The 27,633-nt window shown below is 46.4% G+C and overlaps 2 protein-coding genes across 2 annotated transcripts in view; one reads left to right on the top strand and one right to left on the bottom strand.

The window, feature by feature from the left end:
• Positions 1-21,739, top strand: part of itgav (integrin, alpha V) — a 28,172-nt gene extending 6,433 nt beyond the window's left edge. The window contains exons 3-32 of the mRNA XM_061088115.1: positions 2,303-2,394; positions 2,606-2,720; positions 3,120-3,181; positions 3,579-3,627; positions 4,281-4,403; positions 4,514-4,558; positions 5,118-5,161; positions 5,570-5,626; positions 5,757-5,809; positions 5,923-5,998; positions 6,207-6,336; positions 6,433-6,530; positions 6,768-6,861; positions 7,011-7,056; positions 7,335-7,442; positions 7,580-7,635; positions 8,319-8,473; positions 8,912-9,049; positions 9,166-9,233; positions 12,385-12,529; positions 12,799-12,891; positions 13,132-13,211; positions 15,308-15,388; positions 15,500-15,605; positions 15,974-16,132; positions 17,697-17,828; positions 18,757-18,870; positions 19,063-19,170; positions 19,248-19,367; positions 19,852-21,739. Coding sequence (XP_060944098.1) covers positions 2,303-2,394; positions 2,606-2,720; positions 3,120-3,181; positions 3,579-3,627; positions 4,281-4,403; positions 4,514-4,558; positions 5,118-5,161; positions 5,570-5,626; positions 5,757-5,809; positions 5,923-5,998; positions 6,207-6,336; positions 6,433-6,530; positions 6,768-6,861; positions 7,011-7,056; positions 7,335-7,442; positions 7,580-7,635; positions 8,319-8,473; positions 8,912-9,049; positions 9,166-9,233; positions 12,385-12,529; positions 12,799-12,891; positions 13,132-13,211; positions 15,308-15,388; positions 15,500-15,605; positions 15,974-16,132; positions 17,697-17,828; positions 18,757-18,870; positions 19,063-19,170; positions 19,248-19,367; positions 19,852-19,944 — 2,840 coding nt within the window. The 3' untranslated portion in view covers positions 19,945-21,739. The remainder of the gene's footprint in view (positions 1-2,302; positions 2,395-2,605; positions 2,721-3,119; positions 3,182-3,578; positions 3,628-4,280; positions 4,404-4,513; positions 4,559-5,117; positions 5,162-5,569; positions 5,627-5,756; positions 5,810-5,922; positions 5,999-6,206; positions 6,337-6,432; positions 6,531-6,767; positions 6,862-7,010; positions 7,057-7,334; positions 7,443-7,579; positions 7,636-8,318; positions 8,474-8,911; positions 9,050-9,165; positions 9,234-12,384; positions 12,530-12,798; positions 12,892-13,131; positions 13,212-15,307; positions 15,389-15,499; positions 15,606-15,973; positions 16,133-17,696; positions 17,829-18,756; positions 18,871-19,062; positions 19,171-19,247; positions 19,368-19,851) is intronic.
• Positions 21,740-22,886: 1,147 nt separating this feature from the next.
• On the bottom strand, positions 22,887-27,530 carry si:dkey-69o16.5 (Alpha-aspartyl dipeptidase-like). Its single transcript, XM_061088700.1, has 8 exons — positions 26,987-27,530; positions 26,478-26,566; positions 26,313-26,387; positions 26,029-26,108; positions 25,342-25,515; positions 24,352-24,411; positions 23,362-23,444; positions 22,887-23,023 (listed from the first exon to the last, which is right to left on the bottom strand). Exons 1-8 carry the CDS (start codon positions 27,079-27,081, stop codon positions 22,945-22,947), a joined length of 735 nt encoding a protein of 244 aa, XP_060944683.1. The 5' UTR covers positions 27,082-27,530; the 3' UTR covers positions 22,887-22,944.
• Between the last annotated feature and the right edge of the window lie 103 nt (positions 27,531-27,633).

Here is a 27,633-nt window from a genome sequence, read left to right as displayed (position 1 = left end):
CGATAAACGCTCTTAACGGTGCAGCAGAAATGTTCCTCCCGTGTTGAAGTTGGTATTTTTTACTTCAGCTAAAAGCACTGGAATTATGTTATAAATTAAGAAATACTCAAATCTGACATGTTTTTCATCAGTAGACACATAAAACATATAGATACTCAAGATTCTAACTATAGACACTTGAACTCACATTCCTTACTCTCCATAAGTTATTAGAAATACGTATGTACATTTGTTTTGTTTTGTAGATTTCTCTGCTCCTTCCAGTTTTATCCTCATGTTTTTCACAGCATGTAATGAAAATTAATAAATTCATAACGAGCTGCAACATGAGGTGGAAGTCAGAGTCCTCGACTTTCTGCTGCAAAAACAATGAATGTTGTATTTATTAGTTTTCATATGAGATTGATGTAAACAGGAGCATGAAAACAAAGATCTGCGTCAGCCGCCTGTGGGACGTAAACCATTAAACCATAAACAGCAGGATTACTATCAGTCTGAGGAAAGAAGGAATAACAGTTAATCTTTACACACACAGAACACAGAACACATTCCTGAATGTGTCCAGACACGAGAAGCTGAGGCTCGTTCTCCTGCAGCAGAGCAGCTGACATGTCTGTGACTGGAGGAGAAGGAAAGTTCTCTCATTAGTTTCTCCTCTGAAGAAGTCCTGTAGTTTGTAGCTCACTTTGAATCAGTTCAGAAACATTCTCAGTCAGTGAGGATCCCGTCTCCACCTCAGGACACTGGCCGTGTTCCTCACATGTTCCTCACATGTTCCTCACATGTTCCTCACATGTTCCTCACATGTTCCTCACATGTTCCTCACATGTTCTGCAGGTTCTCTATGTGAGAACAAATGTCTGAGTCCGTGTCTCTGGACAGTTTCTACAACTTCTCCTGCAGCCTCCTGGTAAATATCTGGAAAATGTCAGAGGGAAACATGTGAGAAACCAGCAGGAAAATGAGTGTGTGTGTGTGTGTCTGTGCGCACATTTGTGTCTAAGTGTGTGTGTGTGCAGGTGTGGTTCAGTGTGTGTTGTGTTTGCCGTTGTGTGTCAGCATTCAGCCTGTAGTTTGATTCCATAACTGGCTGCCCTTACAAGTCTTTGAGCAAGGCACTGAGACTCTGCAGACTCTGGTGGCACTGCTGTACACTGGTGTGTGTGTGTGTGTGTGTGTGTGTGTGTGTGTGTGTGTGTGTGTGTGTGTATTTGTGTGTGTGTTTGTGCGTGCGTGTGTGTTTCCACCACAATAGAGACCTTTGTTATTGATTTGACCTGCGTGATCGCTGGCTAAAGCTTTACAGGACCTAAAAACAGAATAAACTGGAATGTTGCTGTGTGTGTGTGTGTGTGTGTGTGTGTGTGTGTGTGTGTGTGACTGTGACTCAGTGTGTTGTTTTCCTGTGGTTTTTCAGACAGAAGGTGACTCGTCTGCTGTTTTTAAACTTGAAGTATTCTTTTTATTTTGCAGCAGGAAGTGAGTGGAACACAGATTAAAGTTGTTTAAACAATCAAATGAACGAGCAGCATTTGAATCTATAATGAAAAAAGTTGTTAGTAGAGATTAATCGATCCTCAGTCGTAATCGAGTTGAAACTTTGACGTGTCATGATCACGTGATCTACGAGGACTTTTGTGGTTGTGGTACAGATTTCCATGGTAACAGCGAGCTCCACCAATCAGAGACATCTCTCCTACACCAGAGAATTGTGGGTAGTGAAGTACACAACCGAGTAGAAACCTATCATTCAGACTTGTGGCTTCTACAGGAGGATATGATATGGTTTCATAGCTTGTGGTGAGTGGAGCTCAGATAGTTGATAAATTATGACTGATGAATACGACCTCTGTTCAGAACATGAATCTATTTCCAGAACCACGCTGAGAAGCTCTAGACTCCTCATGTGTGGCTTCTCAACACCATCATCACAGGTTCAGGAGAGAAGCTGGATTTCCCCCCCGATGGGAAACTCCCGAGCCCTTCCTCAGTGTGTGTTCATCAACACACACATGTGACTCTTATTCTATTCACTTTTATATCTTTCAATGTCGTTTACTGCCTTTTCATGTATTAAGTTTCTCATAAACTTCAGATTTTCTTCCATTGAGTTTTGTTCTATCGTCAGTTTTATTCTTTAAATCTCTACTTAAACTTCTTCAGTTGCTCGTTCGTTGGCTGAGATTGAAAAAAACCTCCTGATGTTTTCGGTCCGGTCCCTGTACTTCTGTGACACTTGCAAAGACCAAACTATAAAGATAAATGTAATTATCTAAATATTGATTGCTCTCGCTCTTTGCAGATGACAGGACCAACAAAGATGGAGCTCCGATGGAGTTCAAGTCCAAGCAGTGGTTCGGAGCCTCGGTCCGATCCGACGGAGAGTACATCCTGGTAAGAAACTTCACTTCTCTGAAGGCTCACAGATACAAGGAGGACATTTCCACAGGGACAGAACTTTTTGAGGAGGAGACTTTAATGTTTTTTTCATGTTCAGATTTGATAAGGCTTTCATCTCAGACCCTGTTCTCTCACTGGTGCTTTGATCTCCTGTGTGCACATGAGTCCTGTTGTGTTGTTGACCGGATGTGTGTGTGTTCTCCAGGCCTGTGCTCCTCTGTACCAGTGGTCCACCTTCGGGGTCTCTGAGCGGGAGCCGGTGGGAACCTGTTACCTGAAGCAAGGAGGGAAGGTGGTGGAGTACTCGCCCTGCAGATCGGGTTCGTCCCTCCGCTCGTCCTCTGTCCTCTGTCCTCTGTTCATGTGATCACAGGTCGGAGGTGGTGCATGTTTAATCTCCAGCAGTGTCTGACTGCTCCCTGTGGTTGAAACTCTGTCTCACCTCTAAGCTGTGATCGGGAACCTGTAACCACACCTAACAGTCAAACCACCGGAGGTCAGCAAAAACAAGAATCTGCGACTCCAACGCTCTGCTGGTCTAGAACCCAGAACCACTTAGGTCCCCTCATCTGATCCACGTGGAGTCAAATCAATCGTTTGAGAGATTTGTTGTATTTGTTAGATGTTGACAGGTCATCACTGAATATCTGTAATAATAGTTTCTCATCGATCTGATTCTCTTTGTTATTTATGATCAAATGTGTCAAATCTGTGTCCAGGTGCCAACTCCCCAGAGGGGCAGGGCTTCTGCCAGGCCGGCTTCAGCGTGGACTTCCTGAAGGTCGGTATCCAAGACCAGCTCCGACACCTCCTCCACCAAGGAGCTTTTAGATTGTGTGTTTGTGTGTTAGTTTGCAGAAAGTGTTCTCACATCAGCTGACTTTTAACTGAGGGGCCGAGAGTGACTTACTGACATACTGCCTCTCTGGACATGTTCTGGATCTGCTCCTGAGATCCTCCTGGTAACATGTGTGTAACATGTCAGAGTCCATGTGAGGAAGCAGCAGGAGAACGTGTGGAAGCTTCTCAGAGAGCGAGTGGACGTGTGGACGAGGTTTATAACACGTGACGTGAAACTGGAAGAACTCAAAGATCTCAGGATGAAGAAGAGGAGCCGGACACGTAGAAGACGAAGACGTCCACTTGACAAATGTCCTTCTGTCTTTTTGTGATTTCAGAAGAACAAAAAAGTGGTGGTGGGAGGACCTGGCAGCTTCTACTGGCAGGGTGAGCTCTACCCTCCACTTCTCAGTGTCACAGTGTGTGTGTGTCTGTGGGTGTGTGTGGGTAAACAAATACATGAGCTCAATGAAGACTGAGCTCACAGTCTGCATCAGCCCACCTTAATGGTTGAATGAGCAGGTGAGGCTTGTGTGTCAGCAGTGTGTTGTAACCCTTGTTTGTCTACTCGTCTGACATTAGAGGGTGTGACACAGTTTAGTGAGTCGGCCTCTCTCTCTCTTTGCCTGGGGGTAGTGAGCTAATTGTTGTTTTCTGTTGGGTCAACACTCACAATTACACAACCAACCACACACACACACACAACCACACACACAAACACAGACACACACACACCCACAGCTCTGTTCCTGATTAGACAGCTGTTAACTCTGTGGCTCCTTTAATTACAAGTTGTGTGTTTTTCTGAAGTTCATTGTCTTGTAAACAAACTTGTACAAAATCATTTCTCTAAGTTCTCCTCTTCTCGTCTCTTCTTTATCTTCTCTATTTATATGTTGTTCTCTTGTGATGTTTTCCTCTTCTCCTCCTCTCTTGTGTTCTCTTCCTCTTTTCTTTTGTTCTTCTGCTCTTCTCTGTTCTCACCTTTTCATTTTCTTCCTATTTTCTCTTCTCTAACGTTCTACTCCTCCCCTTTTCAGGTCAGCTGATCTCAGATGACGTCTCAGAGATTCTCGCCCGGTTTGACAAACAGTACATCACCCCGTATGGAAACACCCTCACCACCAAGTCGGCCGGGGCTCAGTACGACGACAGTTACCTTGGTAACCATGCACTCACATCTTTCATTCCTTATCTACGTTGAACATTCAAATCCATAAGAAGCTTCTAATATTTCCTGTACCGTCTGTGTTGGGTGCGATGTCCCCACCAGGTTACTCTGTGACCGTCGGAGACTTCAATGAGGATGGACATGAAGGTGAGGCTGGAGATGAGTGGGACTTATTTCAGTTTTAATGCAACATTATGTAACTGTTACTGAGCAACAGCGCCCCCTGCAGTGTCCACGTGATGAGGCGGTTTTCAAGTGTAGAAAAAATTAAGTGAATCAATGTGTTGCGTGTCGTCCCACTGGATATTACCCATGATCCTCTGCTTCCTGACCCTGAAGAGCTGCTGCTGTAACAAACTCTGTTCAGAATTCTTCACGTTTCACAGTTTCCTGCTGAATCTTGGAGATAAACTCCAAGGGGGGGGCACTCAGCAGAGTCCCAGAGAACAGACGCTCAGGGAGAGAAGGAGGAAACTCTCATGTTCTCACTCACACATCAGAAACGTTGCTCAGTGTGGATTAAACTAACGTCAGTAGATGAACGCAGCTCTGAAGAAGAATTCCTCCGTGAATCCACCTCTGCATTTGTTGTGTGTTTTAAATCTTGCATGTGAACACAATCCAATGCTGTGGAGCTGCAACTTTAATCAATGAACTGAATGTAATAATCAAACCAAACCCTGACTGTCTGTCCTCACTTCTGTAGACTACGTGACCGGAGTTCCTCGGGGAGACAAGGCACTGGGTTATGTAAGTGTTTAACACACACACACACACACACACACTTGTCTCTACCTATTCCTAACCCTAAAAGTCTTGACCCTCAAACAGTCAGAAAGTCCTCACAAAGTCAAAATGTCCCCACGATGATGGTGTTGGACTAAAACTGATCCTCGTAACGATAGAGAGACACGCTCACACACGAAAGGCGTCTGACACAAATCTGATGTGTGGCTCATCTGCTGCTTTCAGACTGCTCTCCTAGTAAAACACATTTCACACGTTCCTGTTGTCGTGAACGAGTCTGACCTCATGCTGCTTCTTTAGATGTGAAACACCAACTGTGGTAATATTTCACTAGTGTGGTGAACCAGCTGCAATGTGATTGGTCGGATGCTGACAGGAGGACAGCTGGACTGAAACAGGTTTATGTTTCAGGTGAACATCTTCAACGGCGTCAACATGGAGTCCATGGTCAACTTCACAGGGACGCAGGTGAGCTGATGGATCCTGTCTCCTCACACATAATCATCTTTATAAATATGATGTGAAGTTTTGATGCTCTGTCATGTAGTGACAGTGAAACATAGAAGTGACTGAGCTCCTCCTCTTCTCCGTCTTGTAGATGGCTGCTTACTTTGGACATTCAGTCGCTGCGACTGATGTTAATAACGACGGGTAAGTACTTTGACTGAGTAAAAGTACTTCATGTAATTAGAGTATTTCAGTAAGAGTACACTAGCTCATGGTGACACGTGACAGAGTCGCTGATCTTCATGTCTGTGGCTCAGCTGGGTGGACCTGCTGGTCGGAGCTCCTCTCTTCATGGACAGAGGCTCGGACGGAAAACTGAGGGAGGTGGGACAGGTGAGTGGGGGGGTGGAGACCAAACACTGAGCGCAAAGGAAAACACATTTTATGTGTTGTATGTTTTCTGGGGGTTTTAACCTGCTGGGGACGTAAACTGTGTGTGTGTGTGTATTTGTTTGTTTGTGTGTGTGTATTTGTTTGTTTGTGTGTGTATGTATTTGTTTGTTTGTTTGTGTGTGTTTGTGCGTGTGTGTGTGTCCTCCAGGTGTCTGTCTACATGGGACGAGGTGGATTTTCCTTCCACCCTCCTCAGATGCTGACCGGGTCACAGATCTACGCCCGATACGGCTCTGCCATCGTAGCACTGGGAGACCTGAACATGGACGGATACAAAGGTACAAGATGCCCCCCCACACACACACACTCACACACACACACACACACACACGACCCTGAGCCCGGTGTCTCCTGACACTCACCTCTCTTTCCAGACGTGGCCATCTCGGCTCCGTACGGCGGCCCCGACCACAACGGCTTGGTCTACATCCACAATGGCCGCCTCCGAGGGCCTGACTCCTCCCCTTCCCAGGTACGTCCCACATCTGAACCAGGAACCTCACATGAGAGACATCAATCCACCGAACTGTGAAACTGAAGATATTCATGAATACATGAAACCTGAAAGACAGACATATCACCTCAGTGACCAGTCGATGTTCTTCATCATGTCACCTGATCTGGACAGAGACAAAGTCTGGACAGTACATGAAGGTCTTCAAGAACCAGACCCGAACCTCTGAAGGACATGTTGTGTCTCCTCTCTCAGGTCCTGCAGGGGAAGTGGGCGTCCAGCTACATGCCTGCTAGCTTTGGATACTCCATGACTGGAAACACTGACATAGACGGGAATGGATACCCAGGTATGTACACACACACACACACACACACACGTGCACACACACACATGCACACATTTACAAACACACACGCACGCACACGCACACACACACACACACACACTAATAGGCACAGCAGGATTGAAATTAACATCTGTGTCTTTTTCTTCCAGATTTAATGGTGGGAGTGTTTGGAGCAGACAAAGCTGTTTTATACAGGTAATCAGAACTCACTGTGTGTGTGTTTGTGTGTCTGTGTGTGTGCGTGTGTTCACCCCTGCTGTGTTTGTGCTGCTCATGTATTCGCAGCAGTTTAATGAGCGAGCCCACCTCTGATTTCAAAGAGCTGCTGCTGTCGTTGGTTTTTCTCCCACTGACTTTATAGAAGCTGTGGATGAATTTAACTGATTTAAGCTGCTGACGTTTTCATCCTGTTGAATTAAACACCATGAAAAGAACTGTGTGTGTGTGTGTGTGTGTTTTCATTGGGTCATCAGATCCCGTCCTGTGATCAGTGTGAACGCCACGTTGGACATCACACCTCAGATCATCAACCCAGAGGAGAAGACCTGCACACTTCCTGGAACCACCACGCCCGTGTCCTGGTGAGTTCTCACCTGACGTCACATGATGTCACACGCCACAGGAGCGTGTTTCAGACCTGATAGAAACGAGCTGTGTGTGTGTCTGTGTGTGTGTGTCTGTGTGTGTGTGTGTGGTTGTGACTGTGTGTGTTTTGCAGTTTTAAGGTGAAGTACTGTCTGAAGGCCAGCGGCCTCGGAGCTCCAGATTCCCTCAGTGAGTAAAACACAGAAGATGCTTCAGTCTCCAGCTCATTATCCTCCTCTTCTCCCTTCATCCCTCATCCAGAATGCAGCAGCTCGACTGGTTTTTAACCTAAATTCACTCGCACTACTCCGCTCCTCCGCTCCCTACACTGGCTCCCAGTGGCTGCCCGCATCCGGTTCAAAACACTAGTACTCGCATACCATGCTGTAAACAGATCAGGTCCAGTTTACATCCAGGACCTGGTCAAACACTACACACCAGCACGTTCTCTCCGCTCTGCTTCAGCTAAACGACTCGTTCCTCCTTCACTGCTAAACACTCGTCAAAATCACGACTGTTTGCTGTCCTAGCTCCTGAACGGTGGAATGAGCTTCCACTCGACATCCGGACATCTGAAAGTTTACACATCTTTCGCCGAAAACTAAAAACACACCTCTTCCGACTGTACCTTGAATAAAAAAAAAAAAACCACAACACTAACCACTTTTGAAACTAACACTTTGGTAGCACTAAAATGGCACTTTGTAGTTTTGCTTTATTTCGAAGAAATTTCACTGTCTTGATTCTTGTTGTTCTTGGTTTGTACCCTCAGGGTTGAATGCACTTATTGTAAGTCGCTTTGGATAAAAGCGTCAGCTAAATGAAATGTAATGTAATGTAATCCCTCTCTCTGTTCTGCTCCTCTCTTCCAGAGTTCCAGGTGGACCTGGTGGTGGATCGTCTGAAGCAGAAGGAGGCCACCAAGCGCGTGCTCTTCCTGCACAGTCAGAGCTTCCAGTACTCCAAGAACATGACCGTGTCCAACGGGAAAGTTCAGGCCTGCGAGGAGCTGTTCGTCTTCCTCAGGGTGAAGAACAAATGACACGAGCTCAGAACGCCGACTCGTGAAAATGGCTTTTAGAGATATGAGCAAAATGAATGATAAATACAGTTTTTAAATATCCACAAAGATCCACATGTGGATACTGGGAGACGGATCCTCACATGTGTCTCTCTGAGGTTTCTACGTGTCTTCACCTGTTAAAAAGGTTTTTAGTAGTTTGTCCTGACTCTTGCTGAGGGTGAAGGACAGAGGATGTCTCACCATGTTAAAGCTCTATGAGACAAACTGTGATTTGTGAATATGAGATATACAAATAAAACTTGATTGATTGATTGATTGATACATGTCCATGTTGATCTCCAGACACACATCTGGTGTCTGGAGATCGACACGAACCAGCCGCTGCTCAGTGCAGCTTCTTATCTGATGAAGTGTTTCCATCTGAACGTCTTTGTCTCTCAGGACGACCGAGAGTTTCGAGATAAGATCACTCCCATCTCCGTGGCGATGGAGTACAGCCTGGACTACCAGCAGGCGGCGGACGCCACCGGGCTGATGCCCATCCTCGACATCTCAGCGCCTTCCAACGTCACCAAGCAGGTAACACCGGCGTGGGGGGGGGGGGGTGGTCGTCTGGGTGTTCAGCATCAAACCACCGATCTCCTCCGCTGCTGTGTTTGTCTTCTCTCTCTGATCTGATCCTCCCCCCCCCCCAGGCTCACATCCTCCTGGACTGTGGAGACGACAACATCTGTAAACCAGACCTGAAGCTGACAGTGACCAGGTGAGTTCTGTTCCTTCAGTCTTCTCTTGTCCTCATTGTGTTGTGTAACGTGTTGTCGTTGTGTGTGACGTGTTGTCGTTGTGTGTGACGTGTTGTCGTTGTGTGTAACGCGATGTCGTTGTGTGTGACGTGTTGTCGTTGTGTTGTGTAACGTGTTGAGTTGTGTTGTATAATGTGTTGGCGTTGTGTGTAACCTGTTGTCGTTGTGTGTAACGTGTTGTCGTTGTGTGTAACGTGTCCTCATTGTGTTGTGTAACGTGTTGTCGTTGTGTGTAACGTGTTGTCGTTGTGTAACGTGTCGTCGTTGTGTGTAACGTGTTGTCGTGTGTAACGTGTTCTCGTTGTGTGTAACTTGTTTTTCGTTGTGTGTAACGTGTTGTCGTTGTGTGTAACGCGATGTCGTTGTGTGTAACCTGTTGTCGTGTTGTGTAACGTGTTGTCGTTGTGTGACGTGTTCTCGTTGTGTGTAACGTGTTCTCGTTGTGTGTAACGTGTTGTTATTGTGTGTAACGTGTTCTCGTTGTGTGTAACGTGTTGTCGTTGTGTGTAACGTGTTGTCGTTGTGTGTAACGTGTTGTCGTTGTGTGTAACGTGTTGTCGTTGTGTGTAACGTGTTGTCGTTGTGTGTAACGTGTTGTCGTTGTGTGTAACGTGTTCTCGTTGTGTGTAACGTGTTGTCATTGTGTGTAACGTGTTCTCGTTGTGTGTAACGTGTTGTCGTTGTGTAACGTGTTGTCGTTGTGTAACGTGTTGTCATTGTGTGTAACGTGTTCTCGTTGTGTGTAACGTGTTGTCGTTGTGTGTAACGTGTTGTCGTTGTGTGTAACGTGTTGTCGTTGTGTGACGTGTTGTCATTGTGTGTAACGTGTTCTCGTTGTGTGTAACGTGTTGTCGTTGTGTGTAACGTGTTGTCGTTGTGTGTAACGTGTTGTCATTGTGTGTAACGTGTTGTCGTTGTGTTTAACATGTTGTGTGTAACGTGTTGTCGTTGTTTTGAACGTGTCGTCGTTGTGTGTAACGTGTTGTCATTGTGTGTAACGTGTTGTCGTTGTGTGTAACGTGTTGTCGTTGTGTGTAACGTGTTGTCGTTGTGTAACGTGTTGTCGTTGTGTTGTGTAACGTGTTGTCGTTGTTTTGATCATGTTGTCGTTGTGTGTAACGTGTTGTCTTTGTGTGTAACGTGTTGTCGTTGTGTAACGTGTTGTCGTTGTGTGTAACGTGTTGTCGTTGTGTAACGTGTTGTCGTTGTGTGTAACGTGTTGTCGTTGTGTGTAACGTGTTCTCGTTGTGTAACGTGTTGTCGTTGTGTAACGTGTTGTCATTGTGTGTAACGTGTTCTCGTTGTGTGTAACGTGTTGTCGTTGTGTGTAGCGTGTTGTCGTTGTGTGTAACGTGTTGTCGTTGTGTGACGTGTTGTCATTGTGTGTAACGTGTTCTCGTTGTGTGTAACGTGTTGTCGTTGTGTGTAACGTGTTGTCGTTGTGTGTAACGTGTTGTCATTGTGTGTAACGTGTTCTCGTTGTGTGTAACGTGTTGTCGTTGTGTGTAACGTGTTGTCGTTGTGTGTAACGTGTTGTCGTTGTGTAACGTGTTGTCGTTGTGTTGTGTAACGTGTTGTCGTTGTTTTGAACATGTTGTCGTTGTGTGTAATGTGTTGTCGTTGTGTGTAACGTGTTGTCGTTGTGTAACGTGTTGTCGTTGTGTGTAACGTGTTGTCGTTGTGTAACGTGTTGTCGTTGTGTGTAACGTGTTGTCGTTGTGTGTAACGTGTTCTCGTTGTGTAACGTGTTGTCGTTGTGTAACGTGTTGTCATTGTGTGTAACGTGTTCTCGTTGTGTGTAACGTTTTGTCGTTGTGTGTAGCGTGTTGTCGTTGTGTGTAACGTGTTGTCGTTGTGTGACGTGTTGTCATTGTGTGTAACGTGTTCTCGTTGTGTGTAACGTGTTGTCGTTGTGTGTAACGTGTTGTCGTTGTGTGTAACGTGTTGTCATTGTGTGTAACGTGTTCTCGTTGTGTGTAACGTGTTGTTGTTGTGTGTAACGTGTTGTCGTTGTGTGTAACGTGTTGTCGTTGTGTTGTGTAACGTGTTGTCGTTGTTTTGAACATGTTGTCGTTGTGTGTAACGTGTTGTCGTTGTGTTGTGTAACGTGTTGTCGTTGTTTTGAACATGTTGTCGTTGTGTGTAATGTGTTGTCGTTGTGTGTAACGTGTTGTCGTTGTGTTGTGTAATGTGTTGTCGTTGTGTAACGTGTTGTCGTTGTGTTGTGTAATGTGTTGTCGTTGTGTGTAATGTGTTGTCGTTGTGTGTAACGTGTTGTCGTTGTGTGTAACGTGTTGTCGTTGTGTTGTGTAATGTGTTGTCGTTGTGTGTAACGTGTTGTCGTTGTGTAACGTGTTGTCGTTGTGTGTAACGTGTTGTCGTTGTGTGTAACGTGTTCTCGTTGTGTAACGTGTTGTCGTTGTGTGACGTGTTGTCATTGTGTGTAACGTGTTCTCGTTGTGTGTAACGTGTTGTCGTTGTGTGTAACGTGTTGTCGTTGTGTGTAACGTGTTGTCATTATGTGTAACGTGTTCTCGTTGTGTGTAACGTGTTGTCGTTGTGTGTAACGTGTTGTCGTTGAGTAACGTGTTGTCGTTGTGTTGTGTAACGTGTTGTCGTTGTTTTGAACATGTTGTCGTTGTGTGTAATGTGTTGTCGTTGTGTGTAACGTGTTGTCGTTGTGTGTAACGTGTTGTCTTTGTGTGTAACGTGTTGTCGTTGTGTGTAACGTGTTGTCGTTGTGTGACGTGTTGTCGTTGTGTTGTGTAACGTGTTGTCGTTGTGTTGTGTAACGTGTTGTCGTTGTGTGTAACGTGTTGTCGTTGTGTTGTGTAACGTGTTGTCGTTGTGTTGTGTAACGTGTTGTCGTTGTGTAACGTGTTGTCGTTGTGTGTAACGTGTTCTCGTTGTGTGTAACGTGTTGTCGTTGTGTTGTGTAACGTGTTGTCGTTGTGTAACGTGTTGTCGTTGTGTTGTGTGACGTGTTGTCGTTGTGTTGTGTAACGTGTTGTCGTTGTGTAACGTGTTGTCGTTGTGTAACGTGTTGTCGTTGTGTGTAACATGTTGTCGTTGTGTAACGTGTTGTCGTTGTGTGACGTGTTGTCGTTGCAGCGACCGGGAGCAGATCTACATCGGCGATGACAACGCTCTGACCCTGGAGGTCAGCGCTGAGAACCAGGGAGAGGGCGCCTACGAGGCCGAGCTCCACGTCTACCCCCCCCAGCAGGCCGACTTCACCGGGGTGGTCCGCAGTCAGGTACCGCCCCCCCCCCCCCACACACACACACACACACACACACATCTTATAAACACAGTGCACCAGGAGAAACACATACGAGTGTGGAGCACGAGGTCGACTGAGAGCAGCTCTGATCAGATCCCAGTGGTCGACCAGGACCAGTAAACCCCTCCCACCCCCCCCCCCACAGGAAGCTCATTCTGTCTCATGTTTACATCCGTGTGTTTCACCATGGTTGTGTGCGGTGGAACCTGGTGAGAAGCCGACAGTTGTGTGTTTCTGTGCAGACTCTCTCCAGACTGTCCTGTGCCTACAAGAAGGAGAACCAGACCAAGATGGTGGTGTGTGACCTGGGCAACCCCATGAAGGGCGGAACCAAGGTCAGTGACCTCATCACTCTACCAGGGGGCGGGCTCATGATGCATTCTGGGTGTTTGAGGCTCCACCCGGAGGCTGTTGTGGGAAGTTGGTGGAGCAGATTTTAGTTGAAAATAAATTAAAATATAAGAGAAAACAAAGGAATGTGTCTGAAGTGTTTCTGATATAAAACCACTCATAACAAGACACTTCTGCTTTCTGATTGGTCCTTTGCTGTCTCTGCCTTCCCTGTGATTGGCCAGGTGCTGGCAGAGTTGAGGTTCAGCGTGCACCAGCTGTCGGAGGAGGACACGTCCGTCAAGTTTGACCTTCAGATAGTCAGGTACGGTCCTGTGTCTCAGTCCAGCTCTCACTTGTTGTGTTAGAGGATCAGAACCTGAACCTCAATTCAGCTGCTTTTATTTTGAAAGAACAGGAGCTGATCATAGCCAATTCAGCTGCTTTTATTTTGAAAGAACAGGAGCTGATCACAGCCAATTCAGCTGCTTTTATTTTGAAAGAACAGGAGCTGATCACACTCAATTCAGCTGCTTTTATTTTTGAAAGAACAGGAGCTGATCACAGTCAATTCAGCTGCTTTTATTTTGAAAGAACAGGAGCTGATCACAGTCAATTCAGCTGCTTTTATTTTGAAAGAACAGGAGCTAATCACAGTCAATTCAGCTGCTTTTATTTTGAAAGAACAGGAGCTGATCACAGTCAATTCAGCTGCTTTTATTTTGAAAGAACAGGAGCTGATCACAGCCAATTCAGCTGCTTTTATTTTGAAAGAACAGGAGCTGATCACAGTCAATTCAGCTGCTTTTATTTTGAAAGAACAGGAGCTAATCACAGTCAATTCAGCTGCTTTTATTTTGAAAGAACAGGAGCTAATCACAGCCAATTCAGCTGCTTTTATTTTGAAAGAACAGGAGCTAATCACAGTCAATTCAGCTGCTTTTATTTTGAAAGAACAGGAGCTGATCACAGCCAATTCAGCTGCTTTTTATTTTGAAAGAACAGGAGCTGATCACACTCAATTCAGCTGCTTTTATTTTTGAAAGAACAGGAGCTGATCACAGTCAATTCAGCTGCTTTCATTTTGAAAGAACAGGAGCTGATCACAGCCAATTCAGCTGCTTTTATTTTGAAAGAACAGGAGCTAATCACCGTCAATTCAGCTGCTTTTATTTTGAAAGAACAGGAGCTGATCACAGTCAATTCAGCTGCTTTTATTTTAAAAGAACAGGAGCTGATCACAGTCAATTCAGCTGCTTTTATTTTGAAAGAACAGGAGCTGATCACAGCCAATTCAGCTGCTTTTATTTTGAAAGAACAGGAGCTGATCACAGCCAATTCCGCAGTTTGAAAACTCGGGTTGTGTTTTATTCTGGACGAACGGAAAGTCAGAGGTTTGTAAACGATGACGCAGACGTTCTACTTCCTGTTTACACCACATGACCAGTGCATGTGAAGGGTCATGTGACGTGTGTCGGATTATTTCTGATCCGGACTGGAAGCACATCAGTGTGGTTGTTGTCTGGTGGAAATCCAGAGACAGAAAATGTGTGTTTACATCTCATCACACGTGGGTGTGCGCGTCCTCTAAGTCGTGGTCAGCGATGCGTTGTGTATTTGCTGTGATGACAACGTGCTGGTTGACAACGTGCTGAGCTGAACAGAGCAGCTGGTAAACAGTCGTCACGTCAGCTGCTTTTCACTCAGAGCTCGGCTGGTAATCCCAACGACTCGGATCAGCAGGAAGCAGCATCTCTACATTCCTCTGTGTTTTTGTACTGCTGTGGGACAGAGGGGGGGGGGGAGTATGTTAATGATAGGTTTGCCCAGAGTCCTCAGCCCCTGTGTTAGTGAAAGTCAGTTTTTTAAACCCAGAACTAGGACGACAATCTGAAACAGTCTTTCTGAATCACAGCTCGAAACCCAACTCACACATACAACACATTTTAACCTTTTGACCTTTCACCGTCCTGAGGATTTCATCCTGTGCAGCGCAGACCACGAGAAGAATGGATTCAGAAGGTGTCTGTCGCTGTGTCTCTGAACGTCTCACACATCTTCACACTGAAGTTCTCTGGTCGTCTCACAGAGTCTTTAGTGGGACTTTGATCAGTTTATTAGAAGCTGGAGTTTCTACCTGAATTTGTCTCTCTTCTCATGAACTGAATCTGAAGCAGAGACTTTTTAATTTAAAGCTCTGTAATGTGTAAAATACTTAGTCTGTATTTTAACCATTTTTAACTCTTTCTGTTGATAATGTTACAAGTACAACCAGAGGAGCGTCTTCTTCCAAAGCAGCAGCAGAAACCAACATCCATCTGTTCTTGGATCTGTCATAAACATGTTTATTTATGTGTTTCTTTATTGTTCAGTTTTTTCATTTGCAGCAATAATTAAAGGATGTGTGTGTTTGTTCTTCAGCTCGAACCAGTACAACAACACCAGCCCTCGAGTCTCCAGGGCCATCAAGCTGGCTTTCCTCGCCAAAGTGTCCATCAGAGGGTAAGACACCGTCAGGGGACGATTAGAGCAGTCACACAACTGGAGAAGTGTGTGTTTTTCACATCTGTGTGTGTGTGTGTGTCTGCGTGTGTGTGTGGGGGGTCTTCCTAGGTCGTCCTCCCCTGCTCAGGTGCTGCTTCCCATTGCAAACTGGAAACCTAAAGACCCTCCTGTGACTGGAGACGACATCGGACCCCAGATCTTACACGTCTATGAGGTACACACACTCTCTAAGGATATATAATAACTAAATATAATAACTAAATATATAAACTCAGCACAACTGTTGTGGTCGTTTCTGTCAGTGAGTGTTAGCGAGTTAATGTCAACTGTTAAAATAAAGACGACAACACGTAGTTAAATATCTCAGATAAAAACGCTGCCATCTTGTGGCCTTGGTATCGAAGTCCCGCCCATACACGCTCTCAACCAATCAGGAATCAGTCTCCACCTGTTTTTATATCATTAAATAACTGATTCAAACCAAACTGATCAGAAACATGAGCAAACATCAGAGAGAGAACGACCCCAGTCTCAGGTGTGTTTGTGGGTTCTTGGTTCTCACTAACTGGACCGGTCCCTCAGCTCTTGAACAGCGGACCCAGCACCATCAGCAAAGCGGCTCTGGAGGTCCAGTGGCCGTACCGCTTCAGGAACGGCTCTCTGCTCTACATCACAGGATACGAGACGGACGGACCCATCAACTGCACCACGGACATCGAGATCAACCCGCTCAACGTGTCGGTGAGGAACACCCACACTGTTTCATGAGCTGCATCAGAACCTGCTGCAGGGTCAGGGTCAGGGTCAGGGTTAGGGTCAGGGTCAGGGATAGAGTCAGAGTTAGGGTCAAGGTCAGGGTTAGGGTCATGGTCAGGGTTAGAGTCAGGGTCAGGGTTAGAGTCAGGGTTAGGGTTCAGGTTAGGGTCAGGGACTAGGGTCAGGGACTAGGGTCAGGGTTAGGGTCAGGGTTTGGGTCAGGGTTAGGATCAGAGTCAGGGTCAGGGTCAGGGACTAGGGTTAGGGTCAGGGTTAGGGTCAGGGTTAGAGTCAGGGTTAGGGTCAGGGTCAGGGTCAGGGACTAGGGTTAGGGTCAGGGTTAGGGTCAGGGTTAGAGTCAGGGTTAGGGTCAGGGTCAGGGTTAGGGTCAGAGTCAGGGTTAGGGTCAGGGTTAGGGTCAGGGTCAGGGTTAGAGTCAGGGTTAGGGTTAGGGTCAGGGTTAGGGTCAGAGTCAGGGTTAGGGTCAGGGTTAGGGTCAGGGTTAGAGTCATGGTTAGGGTCAGGGACTAGGGTTAGGGTTAGGGTTAGGGTCAGGGTTAGGGTCAGGATTAGAGTCAGGGTCAGGGTTAGAGTCAGGGTCAGGGTCAGGGTCAGGGTTAGGGTCAGGGTTAGGGTCAGGGTCAGGGTTAGGGTCAGGGTCAGGGTTAGAGTCAGGGTCAGGGTTAGGGTTAGAGTCAGGGTTAGGGTCAGGGTTAGGGTTAGGGTTAGAGTCAGGGTCAGGGTTAGAGTCAGGGTTAGGGTCAGGGACTAGGGTCAGGGACTAGGGTCAGGGTTAGGGTCAGGGTCAGAGTCAGGGTTAGGGTCAGGGTTAGGGTCAGGGTCAGGGTTAGAGTCAGGGTTAGGGTCAGGGTTAGAGTCATGGTTAGGGTCAGGGTTAGAGTCAGGGTCAGGGTTAGAGTCAGGGTCAGGGTTAGGGTCAGGGTTAGGGTCAGGGTCAGGGTTAGAGTCAGGGTCAGGGTTAGAGTCAGGGTTAGGGTCAGGGACTAGGGTCAGGGACTAGGGTCAGGGTTAGGGTTAGGGTTAGGGTTAGGGTTAGGGTCAGGGTCAGGGTCAGGGTCAGGGTTAGAGTCAGGGTCAGGGTTAGAGTCAGGGTTAGGGTCAGGGACTAGGGTCAGGGACTAGGGTCAGGGTTAGGGTCAGGGTTTGGGTCAGGGTTAGGATCAGAGTCAGGGTCAGGGACTAGGGTTAGGGTCAGGGTTAGGGTCAGGGTTAGAGTCAGGGTTAGGGTCAGGGTCAGGGTTAGGGTCAAGGTTAGGGTTAGGGTCAGGGACTAGGGTCAGGGTCAGGGTTCCACTGGTGGAGCAACAAGCCCACGATCATCAGTGGATCAGCCCCAAAGGAAAACACAGGACCGACCCGGATTCAAGCTGCTCTCACCTGATTGGTCCAAATGTTCTGTTGAACTCAGCTTCAGATTTAACACAGTTCTGATGAGTTTCAACGACCACATGTTGAAATATAGATATAGATGAAAGTATAGATGAAGCTTTATAGATAATTGAATAAATATATATTGTGTTTGTGTCAGAACCCGTTGAGCTCGGAGAAGAACATCAGTGGAATCCCCCCCAGAGACCAGGAGACGGAGGGAAGAGGAAGAACCCACCGCAGCAAGAGAGACCTGGAGTCCAGAGACTCCCAGACCGACCTGCAGATACTGGTACACACACAGACACACACAGACACACACACAGAGACACACACAGAGACACAGACTCCCAGACCGACCTGCAGATACTGGTACACACACAGACACACACAGACACACACACAGAGACACACACACAGAGACACAGACTCCCAGACCGACCTGCAGATACTGGTACACACACAGACACACACAGACACACACACAGAGACACACACAGAGACACACAGACTCCCAGACCGACCTGCAGATACTGGTACACACAGAGAAACACACAGAGACAGACACAGAGACATACACAGACACACCCAACCTCACACACACAGAGACACACACACACACACTCAGAGACACACACAGAGACACACAGACTCCCAGACCGACCTGCAGATACTGGTACACACACTCACACACAAAGAGACACACACAGAGACACACACACACAGACACACACAGACACACACAGACTCCCAGACCGACCTGCAGATACTGGTACACACACTCACATACAGAGACAGACACACACAGACACACACACAGAGAAACACCATCAAGACTTTCAACTATGTAGTTATTTCATTATTACTCAATTATTTGACAATTTAAATGTGTTTGTGTGTGTGTCTGTCTCTGTGTGTGTCTGTGTGTGTCTGTGTGTGTGTGTGTGTGTGTGTGTGTGTGTGTGTGTCTCTCTCTGTATCTGTGTGTGTCTCTGTGTGTGTTTCTCTGTGTGTGTCTCTGTCTGTGTGTTAATCTGTGTCTCTGTGTCTCTGTGTGTGTTTGTGTGTTTGTCTGTGTGTGTGTGTCTGTGTGTGTCTGTGTGTGTGTCTGTGTGTGTGTCTGTGTGTGTGTCTCTGTGTGTGTCTCTGTGTGTGTCTGTGTGTGTCTCTCTGGCTCTGTCTGTGTGTGTGTGTCTGTGTGTGTGTCTGTGTGTGTGTAGGACTGCTCGGCAGCAGCCTGTCTGAGGCTGAAGTGTCAGGTGGGCCGTCTGGAGAGGAAGAAGTACGCAATCCTCTCCATCTACTCGCGACTGGCTGTCGACAACTTCCTCAAGGTGAAGACACACACACACACACACAACACAACACAACTCTGACTTCTTGGATCAAAGTCTGAAAACAACAAGTCGTAAATATCAGCAGAGTTTGATATTTGAATGTAAACGATTGAGCTGCTGCAGATGATCCAGCTGCTGCAGGTTTGGATCTTCTGAAGAACGCTGGTCAGACGTGGTTTCTGTTTTCAGACGGAGAATCAGAACCGATCGTACGAGGTCCGAGCGACGGCCTCCTTCAGTGTCATCGAGATGCCGTACAAGAACCTGGTGTCCGAGCTGCCGTCCAACAGCACCACGGTGAGACACAGACACACACACACACAGACACACACACCCCTGGAAGGCTTGAGTCCAGCTAACCGATGTGTCTGCAGGTGACGGTGTCGGTGATGTGGGTGGCGGAGCCGCTCCAGGCCGTCCCCGGCTGGGTGGTGGCCCTGGCCGTGCTGGCAGGTCTGCTGCTGCTGGCCCTGCTCATCTTCATCATGTACAAGGTGAGGAGCACTCTGACCATCTCTGGGATCCTCTGTTCCTGTCTGAGCCACCGGGGGACTCTGTGGGACCAGGTCTCTGTAGGACCAGTTCTCTGTGGGACCAGGTCTCTGTGGGACCAGGTCTCTGTGGGACCAGGTCTCTGTGGGACCAGGTCTCTGTGGGACCAGGTCTCTGTGGGACCAGGTCTCTGTGGGACCAGGTCTCTGTAGGACCAGGTCTCTGTAGGACCAGGTCTCTGTTGGACCAGGTGTCTTTGGGACCAGGTGTCTTTGGGACCAGGTCTCTGTGGGACCAGGTCTCTGTGGGACCAGGTCTCTGTTGGACCAGGTCTCTGTAGGACCAGGTCTCTGTAGGACCAGGTCTCTGTAGGACCAGGTCTCTGTAGGACCAGGTCTCTGTTGAACCTGAATTTATTCTTCAACAGAAACAATTACTTACATTACCAACACTAAACATGTGATGTCTCCGTCTTCTTCTCCTCAGATGGGCTTCTTTAAGAGAGTCCGCCCCCCCCAGGAGGACTGCACTGAGAAGGAGCAGCTGCAGCCGGAGGAGAACGGCAACACTGACGCCTAGTGGTCAAACTGAGTAGTTACTGGACAGAGGTCCAGGAGAGCATCAGGGTAAAAGGCTGTTGAGAGGATTTCACTGTATTAGCCGAGTGGCAGATAAAGGTACTGGGTTAGGTTTCCATGGGGATTTAGTTTTGTGTGTTTGTTCCGAATGTTCTGGTCCCAGATGAACTCCTCTCAGCTCCAGAAACATGGTTTAGATCCTGAAGTCCTCAAGCTTCACGTCGGATCATCTTCAACGTTCAAGGATTCTCTGAGATCTGTGAAGATCCACATGTTCCTCTCAGGGGAGCAAACAGATCCAAACATCTAGAGCAGGACACATGTCTCTGGAGATCTGAGGTCTTCATCTGCACCAGAGCTTCTGGCTTGGCCTGATATTTCATTTGCACTTTGTTTCCAAACTCAAGAGGTTGTGTTAGCTTGTGTTTGTTTCCCTGAACGTCCAGAGCTGCTGATTCAGCAGAACATCTCTGAGCTTCTCAGTGTTTAACACCTCAATCGACTGAGAGATAATCCAGCGTCTGAAAATCTATTAAAATGTAATAATGTGTCAAAGTGTCTCAGCAGCAACATGATCAAGATTCTTTAGTTTAAAGTGCGTCAGTAATACATCGTTGTGTGTGTAACTTCCTGTGTGTGTAACTTCCTGTGTGTGTAACTTCCTGTCAGAGCTTCGCTGCTTTCTCACTCTATTCAGTTTGTGTACATGACGTGATGATGAGAGATGATTGACAGGCGGCGCGTTGAGGAGTCAGAAGAAAAGTGACAATATTAATAAACCACCTTCAGCCTCTTCAATCTGAGGTTTTAATGAATTCCTTCAGATTCATTGACATTAGAAATAATTGTTTATCGCTGCCAAACGTTGGGAATCGTCATGACAACAGGAAGTGAGGTGGGCGGGGTTTAACTATAGCTACTTACAGTTGTTAGTTTAGCACTGATTTTGAAACAGTATTTTTCTGATTATGTCTGCGGCTCTGCTCAGAACGACATGGACTGAAACCAGCGGGTTATTTAACGTGTGTCTGAGTGTGTGTGTGTGAAAGTATTAGAAAGAAAACACAAACTTTGCTGTAACTTCACCCATATTGGGTTCAAATAATGAACTAATGTTTAAACTTGTTCATAAGAAGAACATAAGAATAAGAATCAGTCCACAGGAACGTTAGTGTTTTAGCTTCAGCAGCAGAAAGAAACGAGTCTCTACAGTGAACTCCCAGAATGCATCTGGAGGCCGAACCCTCAGGTTCACTTCCTGGTTTGAACTCTGAATCGTCTCCACTGGAGGAATCAGATTTTCTGTTTGAGATTAACGAGCTTTGCAGAGATGATGTTTTATTGTGTTGGATAGAAACAGTTTCTCTTCACTGATCGAACTTCTAACAGCTTCTGAGGACGTCTGTGTTCATTACTTTTAACGACTTTACTCAAATGATTATTTTATAATATTTTTATGCCTTATTGGATTGTGGGACTCGCTGCGCTGTGCCTGTGTGTCCATGTGGTGGCGCTCTACCTACCCGTCCGCCCCCCCCGGTGGACGTGTGGTGTGACTGAGTTTACTCACTGTTGATGACCTGAAGCTTTTTACTACAGATTGAGCAACAAGCTGAGTTTCTAGAAGTGACTCTGCAGCGTCTTTCTACTCTTTTATATTTAACTCCACGGTTTCTCTTCCTCTGCCGTGATTAAGGTTTTTTTTTATGTATCAATTCTTTCACCTAGAGACTAAAATAACTTTGACACCGATGTTTTCACCTTTAGAATGAAATAAACTGATTTGTTCACATTTGGCTCAGCGTCACGTGTCCTTATTACCTTTGCTTCTTCAACTCGATGATACATCCACACCACAGACCGTCTGACTCGCCCCCTGGTGGCTGATGCTGGCTCTGCTTCACAATCTGTAGCTGAGATGAGGTTCAGACCAAATCAATCTTTTTCAGGGCTGGGCAACGATTAAAAGTTTTAATTTCGATTAATCGCATGATTTCCCTGATTAATCACGATTAATCGCATTTGTATACGCAAAATCCAATAATGAATTAAAAAGGAGTGTATAGCGCAATTTTACTTTCAATGTTCTGCCATATGAACGAAAGTGCCATAACATTTGTTGTGCAAACACATTTAACATCAGCATTTAATACTGTAGCAGTTAAATAAAATATTCAGTGTAAATCTCAACTTAACAATGTTATCAAAGCAAATACAAAATTAAAGCTCAATGCCACTGCCAGGGCATTAATGTTATCCTCTTCGTTATGAAACATGTATACTCCTCCCTGCGTCTAACGTAGTCTGCCGAAGCCTCGCTCCACTCGCTGTTTCGTTGAGTGATTTGTTGATATCAACTGTGTGTTTTGCATTCAGGTGATATTTTAGACTGGAAGTGCTCCGGTGATAAGAAAATTCACCTTGGCTACAAATAACTTTGGTTCTGTCGACTCCGCCGTCTGGAAGAACTTTAAAATGAAAATGGCTGTAAAAGCTCCGTACCCTTATCCATGGTTGTTTATCCGCCAATTATTTTCTTTTTTCCGGTTCCGCAGCAGTCAGCAACAGACTTTCACAAAATAAAAGCCTGACTTTCACAATAAAATAAATAATCAAACCTGAGTTAATGCGAGATAAAATAATTAACTGAGTTAAATAAGTGATGAGTTAACTCGATTCAAACGAGTTAACTTGCCCAGCCCTAATCTTTTTATAAACAAAGACAAAGACACTTCCTGCACGAATGAATCCAAAATATCTCAGACAAGAACGCTGCCATCTTGTGGCGATGATGTCAATTCACCAGTCGTTGAATATGATTTATTAAAACCAAACCCCAGAAACACTAAGAGTCTGCTAACATGGAGGAGGAGGGGCTGTGACCTATACTGCAGCCAGCCACCAGGGGGCGATCTACATGAAAACATTAAAGCTCACACAATGTTTCTTTCAAATATTTATTGTGCTTCAAGCAGACGGATCAGTGAAGAAGAGTCTGGAGTCAGGAGGGGGGGGGGCCGCCGTCCGTCAGCAGGAAGCTCAGGTCGCTGCCGAGGTCGTACTCCACCGAGGGACGTCCCCTGAGACAACCAATCAGATCACAGGGACACTTCATGAGGACTGTTGGACTCCAGAGGGTCAAAGTGCCCGTGAGCAAGACACTAAACACTGAGATCACGTTGGTCATAAACATCATAAACATGCAACAGTTTCATAATCACCAGCGAAGAGAACACGAGTCTGAAAGTGTTTCTGCTGATGAGCTGAGTTTCTCTCGGTCTAAAGAGAATCTATAAAGAGAATCTATAAAGAGAAGTGAGAGTTCCTCTGCTTCCTGCTCTCCTGACCTCCAGCTCCTGTACGTCTGGATGCTTTTATCTCCTGCTTCCTACAGACAGAACTGACACGTGAGATGTACCTGCTGAAGAGTTTGGCCTTCGTGGTTCCCAGTAGAGTGGCTCGGTTTCCCTCCACCAGCAGCATGGAACCTTCTCTCAGACCCTACAACACAAAGTTCAACTGACTCAAAACAAGGAAGTCATGTGACGCTGGAGGAAGGACCAGGCCTCACGCTCACACAAAGGACAGATTCACCTTCAGGTCTAATAACAAGCTTCTCTGTTAGGTTCAAATCCAGGTTTCCTTCATGTTCCAACCTGAGGAACATGTAGAAGAACCTGGAGTCTGGTTCCTCCACATGTTTCAACCTGAGGAACATGTAGAAGAACCTGGAGTCTGGTTCCTCCACATGTTTCAACCTGAGGAACATGTAGAAGAACCTGGAGTCTGGTTCCTCTTCATGTTCCAACCTGAGGAACATGTAGAAGAACCTGGAGTCTGGTTCCTCTACATGTTCCAACCTGAGGAACATGTAGAATAACCTGGAGTCTGGTTCCTCAACATGATCCAACCTGAGGAACATGTAGAAGAACCTGGAGTCTTCATGATCCAACCTGAGGAACATGTAGAAGAACCTGGAGTCTTCATGATCCAACCTGAGGAACATGTAGAAGAACCTGAAGTCTCGTTCCTCTTCATGTTCCAACATGAGGAACATGTAGAAGAACCTGGAGTCTGGTTCCTCTTCATGTTCCAACCTGAGGAACATGTAGAAGAACCTGGAGTCTGGTTCCTCTTCATGTTCCAACCTGAGGAACATGTAGAAGAACCTGGAGTCTGGTTCCTCCACATGTTTCAACCTGAGGAACATGTAGAAGAACCTGGAGTCTGGTTCCTCTTCATGTTCCAACCTGAGGAACATGTAGAAGAACCTGGAGTCTGGGTCCTCTTCATGTTCCAACCAGAGGAACATGTAGAAGAACCTGGAGTCTGGTTCCTCTTCATGTTGCAACCTGAGGAACATGTAGAAGAACCTGGAGTCTGGTTCCTCTGGACTCGAACCACTCACCAGGACTGGAGGTGTGTCGGGTTCTTCGTGGTACTGAGTGATCCTCTGCTCTCTGGTTTCCTGTTCAACACATAGAAGAATTAACAGAAACCAACTTTATATTCAAATGTATTTTAATCTGTCACTTTTAACTACTGCAGCCAGCCACCAGGGGGCACTCTGGTGGCTGGCTTCACTTTTGTGAGCCGTCAATGTCGTCCATCTTTATTCACAGTCCAACAACTTTTTATCAGATTTCGACTCAGGGTTTCATTTTGATCGGGTTAGTGTTTAAAGAACTGAAGGATTTTGTCAAACATGCGTATGTCTAACTTTACATTTTCTTCTTCTACTGTTTAATTCTGTCTCTACTTCCTGTGATTGGTCCAAAAACTCCTCTTCTGCTCTGAGGAACCGTTCACACCTGATGTTCAGGTTCACACTGGAGAGTCTGAAGCTCTGAAGCAGACGAGGCAGATCTCAGATCAGACTGAGGACAAAGTCCATCAGTGCATCGTCCTTATCAGCTGCTCACAGCCAGAGAGACTTTGACCTGATTACAATCTCAAATAAAACCACGATAACTGAAGATGAATGAACTGAACTCAAGTTGAGAAACAAGTTCTGGAGAAGACGGGACTGAGACCAGAGTCAAAGGTTCATCCTCTGGAACAATGATCCTGTTCTTATCTCTCACACTCGTTGTTCAGCTGCTTCATTTCCTGTGGAAACTACGGATTCAATATGAGACACAACACAAATATGTTCTGACAAGTTTTATATGAGTTACTTACAATTTACACTATAAATTATTTGTAATTCAAGTTTATAAACAATGTTGATGATGGATTCTGTAACGAGGTGAGTGAGACGTCTTTGATCACAACCACAGGAGGAAAACCTGTTTCCCGCAGCTCAGCTTCTTACTGGAGGTTAAATAGATTCTCTCTGTTTTAGTAACACATGCGTCTGGTAACCCCGCCCCCACCCCCCCCCCGGGGTCGGACTCACCCCCATGTGGCGGCTGCCGGGCTCGGGCTCCAGGTAGTGAGGGTTGATGTTGAAAGGCACGAGTCCGATGGCGGAGAAGGACGGAGGGAAGACGATGGGCATGTCGTTGGTGGTGCTGATGCTGACGGTGGCCACGTTGGTGCCGGCGCTGGAGCCCATGTAGGGGACGCCGTCCTGGAGGGGGGGGCGGGGACAATGAGGACGGAAGAGACACTTCTGCTTCCTCCCTGCAGACGCTACATGCGTTTAAAAACAACTTCCTGGTTCTTGTTCAGGAAATGAAATGTACATTGATTTATTTATTTTAATCCATTTAATTTTCTCTGCTTTGTCTTGCAGCAGTGTTGTATGTTATTGTATTGTAATAATCTAATATTCCTATATACATATATACATATATATATATATATACATATACATTCTAAAGTGTCTCTATAGTATGTACTTCTGCTGCATGGGGTAGGGGTGGGTGGGTATTATTGTGGGTTAGGTATATCCATCAGATTTGTGATGTGTAATTGTATAATTGTATTGATTACCCGAAGAAAACCAATAAAAAAGAGTTAAACGGGAAATGAAATGTAGGATTTTATCTCTGCACTGGAAACAAAGAGTGAAACTCCAGTTCAACCAGTTTCTCTCTGAACTGGTTCACATCTTCTGGACCTTCAGGACACGTGGACTCACCTCCAGCACCCGTCTCCGGATCTCAGACACCACCTGGTTGTCATAGAGACTCTTCAGCAGCCGGAAGGTGTTCCCTCCTCCTGTAGAGACACGTCACATGACCCAGGGTCGAGGAGAGAGGAGGGGAGAGGGTAGGGAAGGAGACAGTGAGGACACAGTGAGGACACAGTGAGGACACAGTGAGGACACAGTGAGGACACAGTGAGGACACAGTGTGAGGACACAGTGAGGACACAGTGAGGACAGAGGAGAGCACACAGGAGGAAGAGGAGGTGTCTCCTCACCGATGAAGAAGCCCTCAGCCTTCCTCACGGCCTCCACAGGGTCCGAGGCCTCGTGGATACTGTCCAGCTGGTAACCTGCAGAGGACGCAACACGAGGACATTTGTCTCTGCTCAGCGACTCTAATATTCAAGATGAAAGACGTCACGGGGACGGACAGGACTCACCCAGAGTCTGGAACTTGTCTCGGGCCGTCCTGGTGTAGGCGTCTCTGTCGTGCAGAGCGTACGGGACAAACAGAACCGACTTCACGTCTCTGAAAGTCACAGGAGACATTCAGTCCCTGAGGCAACAGGACAGCTTCTCCCTGTGAGACCTTCAGCTGAGGGAGGACTCACTGTCCCTCGTCCACAGACCTCCTGTCCTCTGAAGGTCACGAGGAGCTGAGGTCTGTGAGGGACAGTGAGTGAAACGTCCTCTAACAACAGAGACAGCCACCGGGACACAAGCAGCCGGGGCCACTAGGTGGCGTCAGGAATCAGGAGACACACACAGAAATAATGAAGGGAATTCAAAATAAAAGTGATTTTAAAACCAAAAGGAAGTTTATTTAAATAATTTAGTTTAAAGCTAAAAACACATGTATTCAGTGTCTCTTTAAATATATTTACTCTCATATACTTTAGTTACTTCAGTTCCTTCAGTTCCTTCAGTACATGTAAATACAAACACTTACTTTCCAAAGAAGACAGAGATGTTGTCCTGACAGTGTCCCAGGTACCCACCACCGTGGAGGGTGGAGTTGGACACGAGCAGGAGTCTCCTCTTCATCTCAGGACACAACCAGAGACAACCAGAGACAACCAGGAGACAACAGGAGACAACCAGGAGACAACCAGGAGACAAACAGAGACAACCAGGAGACAACCAGGAGACAACCAGAGACAACCAGGAGACAACAGGAGACAACAGGAGACAACCAGAGACAACCAGAGACAACCAGGAGACAACCAGAGACAACCAGGAGACAAACAGAGACAACCAGAGACAACCAGGAGACAAACAGAGACAACTAGAGACAACCAGAGACAAACAGGAGACAACCAAGGACAACCAGAGACAACCAGAGACAACCAGGAGACAAACAGAGACAACCAGAGACAACCAGAGACAAACAGAGACAAACAGAGACAACCAGAGACAAGTACAGAGACAACTGGAACTCAGAGTTGAGCTGGTTCCTGCTGACAGGAGGTATCACTCCGCCTCGATCTCTCTCTATTTTTAACCTGTTGTTTGCACTCGTCTTTATTATATACTTCCTCTTCCTCCTATGTTCTCTACAACCCTTTCAGAATAAAAGCTTCTTTATATATATATATA

Source organism: Limanda limanda, chromosome 16 (genome assembly GCF_963576545.1).
Source record: "Limanda limanda chromosome 16, fLimLim1.1, whole genome shotgun sequence".
Lineage (NCBI taxonomy): Eukaryota > Metazoa > Chordata > Actinopteri > Pleuronectiformes > Pleuronectidae > Limanda > Limanda limanda.
This window is presented reverse-complemented; position numbering and strand designations above follow the sequence as displayed.